Here is a 12,050-nt window from a genome sequence, read left to right on the forward strand (position 1 = left end):
TACAGCACATTGCAGGCCCTTCGACCCACAATGTCGTGCCGACCCACAAATCCTGCCTCCCATATAAACCCCCACCTAAAATTCCTCCATATACCTGTCTAGTAGTCTCTTAAACTTCACTAGTGTATCTGCCTCCACCACTGACTCAGGCAGTGCATTCCATGCACCAATCACTCTCCAAGTTAAAAAAAAAACTTCCTCTAATATCCCCCTTGAACTTCCCACCGCTTACCTTAAAGCCAATCCTCTTATATTCAGCAGTGGTGCCCTGGGGAAGAGGCGCTGGCTATCCACTCTATCTATTCCTCTTATTATCTTGCACACATCTATCATGTCTCCTCTCATCCTCCTTCACTCCAAAGAGTAAAGGCCTAGCTCCCGTAATCTCTGATCATAATGTATACTCTCTAAACCAGGCAACATCCTGGTAAATCTCTTCTGTACCCTTTCCAATGCTTCCACATCCTTCCTATAGTGAGACGACCAGAACTGGACACAGTACTCCAAGTGTGGGCTAACCAGAGTTTTATAGAGCTGCATCATTACATCGCGACTCTCAAACTCTATCCCTGGACTTATGAAAGCTAACACCCCATAAGCTTTCTTAATTACCCTATCCACCTATGAGGCAACTTTCAGGAATCTGTGGACATGTACCCCCAGATCCCTCTTCTCCTCCACACTACCAAGTATCGTGCCATTTACTTTGTACTCTGCCTTGATGTTTGTCCTTCCAAGGTGTACCACCTCACACTTCTCCGGGTTGAACTCCATCTGCCAATTCTCAGCCCACTTTTGCATCCTATCAATGTCTCGCTGCAATCATAGACAATCCTGTATACTATCTACAGCACCACCAACCTTTGTGTCGTCTGCAAACGTGCCAACCCATCCTTCTACCCCCACATCATTTTCAAGGGCACTACAACTGTGCTCAGTATTGTTTATTTCTTGTTACCTTTTTGTTGTTGCATAATTTATCTGCTTTTTGACTTCAGTTGCTTCTCAGTTCATGCAAGAAAATGAATCTTAGCGCAGTAGATGGAACTTTGTAAATGAAGTTACTTTCAACTTTGACATTTGAAATGCAGAATTCTTATAGAGCCTCTCTTGTTTTATTGTTGCTTGTCTGTACAGGAGTTCGAATTAAATCGCTAAAAGTTTCGCGAATAATACTTTGTTAACTCTTTGTTATCAATTCTCTCCGCTTCCTGAATCCAGGCGAATAAACGACTGAAGTACTTACCTGAACAAATAACGCTCACAGCACTTCTGTGCGTGCAATTGTGTTCATTTCTTGACTTGGTTGCGCAATCCCACAAAATAGTCTCATTGCCTTCACATTCATAGGATTCCTGCCACATGAGACCGCTGCCCTCGCCGAAGTATGCCCCTCCGATTACTGAGATCACTTCCCCACATTTCAATGATCTACACACTACGCGGGCATCCTGTAAATCCCAATTTGAATCGCACACAGAGCCCCACGACTCTCCATGCTGTACTTCCAATCTTCCGGAACATTCGTCGTATCCATCAACCAGTCTGGGCATTCTGTGTCCTGCGGTAAATTAGCAGAAATTTAAACTCCAGGTTCAAGGTATAATTCTAAGATTAACGCACGACAGTTTCTGAATTCACCTGAAGTTTGAGAAAACTTAGCATTTCAACAAATTCTCTTTCAGTTTTCTTGCCATGTACTGTGAAGCGTGTTTTGACATTTTGTATGCAGACCTGGCATATAGGGGCCACTGCAGAGTATCGGAAAGAGATAGAGAATTTGTAATTTTAGCATGGACTCTATCCTCTCTATCATCGAGCGCATCTTCAAACAGCGATGCGTCAAAAAGTTTGCATCTGTCATGAAGGAAACTAACACACAGGACGTACTCTCTTCTCAGAGCTACCGTCATGGAGGAGGTACAGCAGCATAAAGACACACACTGCCAGTTTTGGGAACAGATTCTTCTCCTCTGCCATCCACTTTCTGAATGGACAATGGACCCATGTTTACTACCTCACTTTATTATTGTTTCAGTCTTTTGGACCATTTGTTTTGTTAATTTATGTATTTTTATTCTTATAATTTGCTTTATTTTATTCTTATGGATTACACCACACTGCTGCCTCAAAGCAACAGCTCCGCAATTCATGACCTGCCAAACGTCAATTATATTAAATCTGACCCTGTGATAATCTACTGATACTATGGAGAATACCACAGAAGTCAAGATCAGGCTCGCCTAGAGGTAGATGGCCGATCTAACCCCGTCTACACTTCGGTACATCCGCCTGCCAGGTTGCGCTCCTGCTCGGTCACCGCCATGACAAGCTTTAGGTGCATTGTTGAGGACTGTGCACCAAAGAGGATAATCTTAGTATTCCCAAACCGGAAGTCATGAATGAAGCGGGAAGCCCATTCCTCACTAACATTTAGTCCTGCAGCATTCACAGACCTTTACCAGAAATCGATAAACGCCCCCTGGAAAGTTATGGGGTAAGTCAGGAGACAACACTACTCAAACATCGACTGCCAGACCAGCCATCAGTCGTGACAGAGCTTGCTTGCGACAGCAGATGACAAAACAAAGTCAGACAGCATAATCAAAACAACCTTACTTACCAATGAGCTTGATACATTTTATACATTTTTAAAACGGAAAATATTGGTATCTCACCACCCACCCGACCGTCTGTAATACATATGAATGCACAGTCATCGTTGTAGGTGTGAGATCTCTTTATCCGGAGAGTGACCACACGGAACACAAACAACTCAGTTGACCTCTCTATCCTCTTTAAGCGACACACCTGAACATATTTTTTTTTCCTGTGTGCATCAGAGTGGTATGACATCTGGTCTGCCGCGAACACATATAATCTCTCAGAAATACTGAGTATGTGCAGCATGTCTCTTCTTATTTGTTGCATATGGCTTCACAAATACTTCTGCTTCCAAACATGTACTTCCGACTACTTTTTTTTTTGTCATCATCTCTCAGAGAGAATACACTATATTAAGCTATGTGTTTAAACCTAAGTGTGTTACTTATATTACATAATGTTTCCCTTTGACAGTGTGGTTGGCTTTATATGCTCCGATTTCCTCCCACAGTCCAAAGAAATATTGACTGGTAGGCTAATTTATCATCATAAGAAATCCTGTGCTTCGCAAGGATTAACTAGGTGAGTTGCTGTGCGATGTGCCTCACTGAACCAGAAGGGTCTATTCCATACTGTACCTGTCAATGAATGAATGAACGAATGAACGAATAAGTAAGTAAATTAGCTGTTAATATGCAAATAAATAAACAAACAAGCAAACAAACAAATAAACGCACAGATAAATGCCTTCCTTAATTGTATTTACTGCATGGTTAATCTCGCTGCTCTATAGATCTCTGTCTTCTGGGTCGAGATCAAACATATACTTTCCTCTGCTTCGTTTTCCTATATTTTTACATTCCATTCAAAGTTACTGACTTGTCTAGAGACTGACTCTTTAAAATTGCTTAGTTACAGTAAAAGGTTCACATGCAGCTGTGAGCCATCATACTGCTTGGACGAGTATGTGTCAATTTAGACGGGTCAGTTCTTATTCAGTTATGTCCGTCGGTAGTTTTGGAGAGGTGCCGCTCTATTTTAAGTTTTCCTAGAATATCCAAGAATTTACCTGCACAAACAACGCCGGCTGCTTCACTTTCCTTAGAGCAGTTAGGATGAGCCAGTTGTCTCCTTTCACACGTCCAGGGGTTATTCTCGGTACCACTGCAACTAATTTCAGTTTGCAGAACGGGCCACTGTGAATATCCAAATTGTGAATTCCCCGATGACGATACAGCATCACCGCAGCCGGCGAATTTGCACAGGACATCAGCTTCATTCATATCCCAATTACGACCGCAGATAATGAAGAATAAAGGTGGGTAGTTGGTTGCTTCTACTCTCCCAGCACAAGGGCTGCCTCCATCTGACAGAACCACTTGTTCTTTATCTATTGTATATATAAAAAATGCATCGAGTTAGTCCTTCTCAGATACTGTTAAATTAAAACAGGATTTAACGGATTCATACAAGACGCATTATTCGCTGACGGAAATATTTGACCTGTATAAATAGAGAATAAAATAATATGTAAACGAAACTCCACAACATAAGAACAAAATTGGCCTATACGGTACAGCGAATCTGCTCCAACAAATCATGGTTGATTTATTATCCCTATCAAACCCCATTCTCCTGTTTTCTCCCTGTAACCTTTGACGCCATACCTAATTAAGAACATATTACAATCCACATTGAGTACTGTATATCCAATAACACAGCCTCCACAGTAAGCTGTGCAACGTATTCCACAGATTTACTAGACTTTGGCGAAAGAAATTCCTCCTAATCTCTGCGAGGACAGAGCTATTAAACGCTCCTTACCCTTTTTACTAGCGAGGACAGAGCTATCAAGCCCTCTCTACCCTTTTATTTCCGGGATCATTCTCGTGAACCTGCTCTTGGCGCTCCACAATGCCTGTACATTCGTTAGTAAAGAAGCGTCACAAAAATGCTCCAAGTGAGGTTTGACTAATGCCTCACACATCCTCAGCATTATTTCCTTGCTTTCATGCTCTATTACTCTCGGGATGAATGCTAAAATTGCATATCCTTTGAGGAGATCCAGGTGACTGAAAGAGTACTGCGGAACTATACTCCATCAAACTGTCAACACAGTTATCAATTTATATGTTTTCAGATATACTGTCGCCGTGAGCAGTAGCCTGTCATTTATTTTTCTGGATATGATCCCCTTTTGTAGACCGACGTGGATGGCCATACTCGTCAGCCAGTACAATGGAAAGGCACATAGCTGACTACCTCTGGTCGGTAGTGCATGGTATTTCAGCGTGTTGACTTACCAGCAAACGGGAAAGCCGAATGCAACAATAAACATGAAAACATTTTTTTTTCTCTGCAGGTCATGTTTTTGGTTTCGTCATATGTTCAAATTTCCAAAAGAAGAGGAAACAAATTTAAAAAGAAAATGTGAAAATCGACATTTTACCAGTTGTATTTAGATTAAAAGCACATAGTATATTGGAACAGATTTATTTCATGCGGCCCAGTGAGACTGATCCGCCATTTCCGTATGGTTAATTTATCATCACTCTCAACTCCATTCTCCTGCGTTCTCCGAATTACCATTCACACCCTGACTGATGAACAACCTAACAACCTCGTGTTTAAATAAACGCAATTACTCTGCAGCATTGGGGGTAATAAAATACACAAATACAATACCCACTGGTTCAAGAAATGTTCATTCTAAACTAACGCCTTAGTATGCTGAAGGTTTGCTGTCTACTTCTAGAAAACCACAAATTCTTCTCAAATCCATTCGTTAAAATTGAAATCAAATGGACTGAATATTGAGAATATACATTCTGCAAACCTTATGCTTTTTCGATATTACATGCTGAATGAATTGGATATGATGATCATAACTATTTGCTAGTAGATCCACAGAAGACACGATTTCTTCTCTTAATTTAAGTACAATTGCACTGATTTACGTGTCTATCGATTGATTCAGTGACATAAAAGATAATGGAGGAGTCAGAAAATGTATTTGACCTCATCTAACCAATCGCTCTGCGTTGTTGGGTTGCCTGCGCTCTCCAGCACCAGAACGCGAATGCTGGAAGTATTTTAACGCGTTCGGTGCACTCGAACTGCATGTGGAACATATTATCATATTACTGGGGGGAGGGAGCAGATGGAGCCACCAGCGAACAGGAAAATCAAGCATTTTGAATCTGGATGGCTCCACCTTAAATTCTGTTTTTTTTTTCGCATCGCGGCCTTCAAATGTGGTGGAGAGATTGGCCTAAACAGCAATATCAAGGAAGGACTAACAGGCGGTAAACAAAATCTTTGAGTAACAACATTTCCACAAAATAAAATCACAAATACCTATAACATACAGCGGGTTAGGTATTATCTATGGAAACAATACACAGTCGGCATTTCTGACCGATGCGCGTCATCAGGATTGGGAAGGAAGTGGGGAGAAGATACGCTACAGTGTTGGGGCGACAGGAAGGAGGATAGCTAGAAGGTGATAGGGGAATTTAAATGGGTAGGAACTGTAAAGTGCTGGAAAGGAAAAGATCTGACAGGAAAGGAGAGTGGGCCATAGGAGAACGAGAAGGAGGAAGGGACGTAACAGGAGGTGACCGACAGTCGAGAAGAGGTAAGAGGCAAGGCAGGGGAATAGAAGAGACAAAACACGCACAATGCCGGAGAAACTCAGCAGGCCAGGCAACATCTGTGGAGAAATGTTTCAGGCCGAGACCTTTCTTCGTGTTTAAACTTTTCCATAGATGCTGTCTGCCCTGCTGAGATCCTCCTGCATTCTACGTGCCTTGCTTGGATTCTCTCATTGTTTGGAATGAGAAAGCCACGAGCCGAGATGTTGGAATCGACTCAGAAAATAAAATATTTTAGCACCGGGAAGTTCCACATTTGCAGATCAAGAAGAAGCGCTTGACGATGCAGTCCCCCAATTTAAGATACTTCTCTCCAATGCAGAGAAGTCCGCTTCGAGAGCACCGGAAACAGAGAGACTACCCCAGCTGCTTCACAGGTGAAGTGTTACTATTTCTAGTATTACTATTTTTGTATGCCCACTGGTAGAGTGGCTGTGGAGAGGATATTCCCTATAGCAGGGGAGTCAAAGACCAGCGAGCATACTCTCAGAAATGAAAGACGTCGGATTAGAAAAGGGCGTAGAGAAATCTCTTTTGCCAGAGGGTGATGTATCGGTGAAACATATTGCCACTGACGGCTGTTTAGACTCAGTAAGTGAGCATATTTAAAGCGGAGGGTGCTGGTTACTTGATGAGTCAAAGTTTAAGGAAGAAGGCAGCAGAACGTGATTGAGATGATTAATAAATGAGGTAGAAGATGTTTATGCCAGCCCCAATTTGGCAGTTTTCTAAACTGGTGATTAGTCTTGAACCAGAGGCAGGGGAATCCTGTTGGCTAGGTGGAGACTAGGAGGTGCCTGTATGTGCAAGCTGGGTGGTGTCAGCATGATCAGTTCCTAACACAATTTGAATCGGAACCCTGATATGCACGCCACACAAGCTACACAACCGAACACGGATTAGATTAGCGTGAACTGGCCAGAAGAATGTGGACAGCAACTTCTGAAAACTGTTGGATAATTTGGTCGAAGCGTAACCCCAATCAGGGACTATCAGCTGGAAAAGAAAATGAAAACTGACGGAAATACAATTTTCTACGCCCAAATGCCGCTTAGAGCAGGATACGTTTTGCTGTTATGAGACAAAGACTAAAATTTATCTCACAGTCTGCATCTGCCATGACTAGAACTTTGGTTTGGTTGGTTACCATGACTGCAGAGACATGGAAGAAAGTCAGCTTGTAACAAAGTTACGAATTCTTTGGGCGATGTTAAATCCAAGGATTAAAGTCAGTGAACGAGAATATTGGACAAAATTGCAGACCGCAAATACCTTTACAGTAGATGTATACGATGGTCCCAGATTGGCATTCCTCCAGGTTTGAAACAGTGAACGAACACTCCAATAAAGAAGTCTCATTTCCCTTGCACTGAAGGTTGTTCAGCAGGACAGGACCGTCTTCTGGTGAAATAGGCCTGACTTCTAAATTGTCGTAAGAACCACATCCAACCTGTCTACAGAGGGTATCCCCATAGACAGTATTCCACTGACTGCTACAGACGGGCAGCCACTGATCTCGGAATTTAATTTGTAAATCTCCTACGCAACGTGAGAGGTCTCCCACCATTCTGACTTCTCCGAAATCTTAAAAAAAAAAGAGATAATGGTTAATTGTGTAACCTGAGCCCAAATTATGCCGTTAGATATTAAAACAACGTAAAGCAGACAGAAAGCAGACTACGTAATTAAACAGTATGAACATGTTCCACGCTTCCTTGTTATTTCTTGCTCTCAGAAAATGCTGGAGGAATTCAACAGTTCAAGCTGTATTTAGAGTCGTGGAATCGTAGAAAAGTTCAGAGAGAAACTGGAACTTCGGCCCCTCTATTCCATGCCGGATGATTTTAAACGCTCTACTCCCATCCACATGAACAGCACCAACCATTGCCCTCGATACCCCTATCATCCATATACCTGTGAAACTTCGATTAAACGTTGAAGTCAAGCTCTCATAGACCACTGAGGCTGATAACTCGTTCCATGCTCTCAGAACTTCTGAGTTAAGATGTTTCCTCACATATTCCCCTGAAATCATTCACATTTCACGCTTGACCCATAACCTCTGTTGCAGTCCCATCCAACCTCGGTGGAAAAAGTTAAAGGCAGATTCAAAATGGGTTATGTTGTTCGTCTGATTTTTCCTTGTCCCCCATTAATAGCGTAATTTACCAGCGTTCCAATATCCACTCTTGAATCTGTTTTTGTCTTTATAGCTCTGAAAAAATGTGACCCCTTTGATATTATTGGCCAACTAACATCTTTAATGTTCCCCTACTTATGGCTTTTTCGTTCCTTCTGCTAATATTCGAAAGCTTCCAAATCGTTTAACCTCCCACTAAGTTTCGCATTGCTGTATGCCCCCTCAATTTCTTTTATGTTAGTTATGACTTCCATTGTCAGCCACTGCTCTGCCATTCTGAGGTGAGATAGGATCGGAAGGTGCAGAATCTTTATGGGTTGAGCTAAGAAATCGCAGGGGTAAAGGGACCCTGATGGCAGTTATTTATAGGCCCCTAACAGCTGCAGGGATGTGGACTACAAATTATAACTGGAAATAGAAAAGACTTGTCAGAAGGGCAGTGTTATGATAATTGTGTGGGATTTTAACATGCGAGTGGATTGGGAAAATCAGGTCGGCACTGGATCTCAAGACAGAGAATTTGTAGAATGTCTACGAGATGGCTTTTTAGAACAGCTTGTTGCTGAGCCCACTAGGGGATCGGCTGTACTGGGTTGGGTATTGTGTAATGAACCGGAGGTGATTAGAGAGATTGAGCTGAAGGAACCCTTAGAAGGCAGTAATCATAACATGATTAAGTTCACTGTGAAATTTGAAAAAGAGAAGCCGAAATCTGATGTGTCGGTATTTCAGTGGAGTAAAGGAAATTACAGGGGCATGACAGAGGAACTGGCCAAAGTTGGCTGGAAAGGGACACTGGCGGGAAAGACGGCAGAGCAGCGGTGGCTGGCGTTTATGCGGGAAGTGAGGAAGGTGCAAGACAGGCATAGTCCAAAGAAGAAGAAATCTTCGAGTGGAAAAAGGATGCAACCGTGGTTGACAAGAGAAGTCAAAGCAAAAGTTAAAGCAAAGGAGAGAGCATTCAAGGAAGCAAAAAATAGTGGGAAGGCAGAGGATTAGGAAGTTTTCAAAACATTACAAAAGGAAACCAAGAAGGGCATTAAGAGGGAAAAGATTAACTATGAAAGGAAGCTAGCAAATAATATTAAAGAGGATACTAAAAGATTTTTCAAGTATATAAAGAGTAGAAGACAGGTGAGAGTAGATATAGGACCTATAGAAAATGATGCTGGAGAAATTTTAATTGGATATAAGGAGATGGCAGTAGAACTGAAAAAGCATTTTGCATCAGTCTTCACTGTGGAAGACATCAGCAGTATACCGGAAACTCAAGCGTGGCAGGGAAGAGAAGTGTGCTCAGTCACAATTTCGACGGGGAAAGCTGAATAGTTTAAAGATAGATAAATCTCCCTGACCAGATGGAATGAACCCACGTGTTCTGAAGGAAATAGCTGTGGAGATTGCGGAGGCATTAGCGATGATCTTTCAAAACTCGATAGATTCTGGCATGGTTCTGGAGGACTGGGAGATTGCCAATGTCGCTCCGCTATTTAAGAAGAGGGTAAGGAAGCAAAAAGGAAATTATAGACCTGTTAGCTTGACATCGGTGTTTGGGACGTTGTTGGAGGCATATGACAAGATAGGCAGAACTCAGCATGGATTACTGAAAGGAAAATTCTGCCTGATAAACCTATTACAATTTTTGACGAAATCACCAGTAGGCTAGAAAAGGGAGATGCAGTGGATGTTGTATATTTGGATTTTCTGAAGGCCTTTGACAAGGTGCCACACATGAGGCTACTTAACAAAATAAGAGCCCATGGAATTACCGGAAATTTAAATACGTGGATAGAGCGTTGGCTGATTGGCAGGAAACAGATGTGGGAATAAAGGGATCCTATTCTGGTTAGCTATGGTTACTAGTGGTGTTCCACAGGCGTCCGTGTTGGGGCCGCTTCTTTTAACATTGTAAATCAACGATTTGGATTATGGAATAAATGGCTTTGTAGCGAAGTTTGTTGACGATACGTAGATAGGTGGAGGGGCCGGCAGTGCTGAGGAAACGGAGAGTCTGCAGAGAGACTTAAATAGATTGGAAGAATGGGCAGAGAAGTGGCAAAGGAAGTACAATGTTGGAAAGTGTATGGTTATGCACATTAGCAAAAATAGTGAACGGGCAGACTATTATTTAAATGGAGAAAGAATTCAAAGTTCGGAGATGCAACGGGACTTGGGAGTCCTCGTACAGGATACCCTTAAGATTAACCTCCAGGTTGAGTCGGTAGTGAAGAAGGCGAATGCAATGTTGGCATTCATTTCTAGAGGAATAGAGTATAGAAGCAGGGATGTGATGTTGAGGTTCTATAAGGCGCTGGTGAGACCTCACTTGGAGTACTGTGGACAGTTTTGGTCTCCTTATTTAAGAAAAGATGTGCTGACGTTGGAGAGGGTACAGAGAAGGTTCACCAGAATAATTCCGGGAATGAGAAGTTTAACATAGGAGGAACGTTTGTCCGCGGCGGGGGGGGGGGGGGGGGTGACTAAATGGGAAATGGTTCAGCTCAAGAAAAAATAGCGGAGCAGAGTCGATGGGCCGAATGGCCGACTGCTGCTCCTTTGTCTTATGGTCTTATGGTCATTCTGCTTTTGGAGTGCATCTTCTTTGGGATATGTCTATCTCGCATCTATCTATTCTGATTTTCTTCCAGAACAGTAGCCTTTGCTGCTCTGCCGTCATCCCTGCTCGAGTCCCCTTCATTCAGCGTCGATGATCTCCGCTCACGTGCCTCAACAATTCTCTTTCCCAACTCATTACTGATTCTCCTCGCTTTAGTTTCTTCTACAAACTTGCAGAGCGAAATCTGTCATATCAAGATCACTGTCTCCATAGGGTCTGTTGCCAAAGCTGCCTATTCTAATCAGTGTTCTGATGCCCGATGCAGAATAGCCTTCCCCTGGCGAGCTCAACCACTCAGTACTCTTTAAAGCCAAACTCGTAGGGATTCTACAAATCGTCTCTCTTGGGATACGGCACTAACCTAATTTTCGAAACTACCTGCATATTGAAATTCCCCATGACTAAAGTAACATTGCCCTTTTGAGACGCCTTTTCTACCTTCCGTTGTAATTTGCAGACCACATCATGGATATTGTTAGGAAACCTGTATTTCTCTCCCATCCGAGTCTTCTCACCCTTGCAGTTTGACAACTCTACCCGCAGGGATTAAACGTCTTCCTTCCCTTTTCATCACTTTCTACTGATTTTCTTTTTCACTGTAGAGCTATCCAGCCACGTCTGCCTAGCTGACTGCACTTGTGATGCAATGTTTATATTTGGTTGTTAAGCTCCCATTTACGACCTTTTAGCTACGACTCATTGAAGCCCAAAACATCGTGCTCACCAATATCTAAATGATGTATAAGATTTTCTACCATACAACTCTCATCCATGTATCTGTCCAAGTTTTTCTTAAATGTTAAAAGTGAGCCCGCATTTACCATTTCAAATAGCAGCTCATTCCAGACTTGCACCACTCTCTGTGTGAAGAAGCCCCTCCTAAAGTTCCCTTTAAACTTTTCTCCCTTCACCCTTAACCCATGTCCTCTGTTTTTATTTCCTTCTCACCCAGCCTCAGTGGAAAAAGCCTGCTTGCATTGACTCTATCTATACCCATCATAAATCTATAAACCTCTGTCAAATTTCCCCTCATTGT

At 42.4% G+C, this 12,050-nt stretch overlaps 1 protein-coding gene across 1 annotated transcript in view; it reads right to left on the bottom strand.

Moving 5' to 3' along the window:
* Positions 1-12,050, bottom strand: part of LOC140196132 (scavenger receptor cysteine-rich domain-containing protein DMBT1-like) — a 64,392-nt gene that overhangs the window by 34,974 nt on the left and 17,368 nt on the right. Inside the window, exons 2-4 of the mRNA XM_072254868.1 lie at positions 7,530-7,841; positions 3,674-3,994; positions 1,247-1,561 (exon numbers count right to left, since the gene is read on the bottom strand). Coding sequence (XP_072110969.1) covers positions 1,247-1,561; positions 3,674-3,994; positions 7,530-7,841 — 948 coding nt within the window. The remainder of the gene's footprint in view (positions 1-1,246; positions 1,562-3,673; positions 3,995-7,529; positions 7,842-12,050) is intronic.

Source organism: Mobula birostris, chromosome 4 (assembly GCF_030028105.1).
Source record: "Mobula birostris isolate sMobBir1 chromosome 4, sMobBir1.hap1, whole genome shotgun sequence".
NCBI lineage: Eukaryota > Metazoa > Chordata > Chondrichthyes > Myliobatiformes > Myliobatidae > Mobula > Mobula birostris.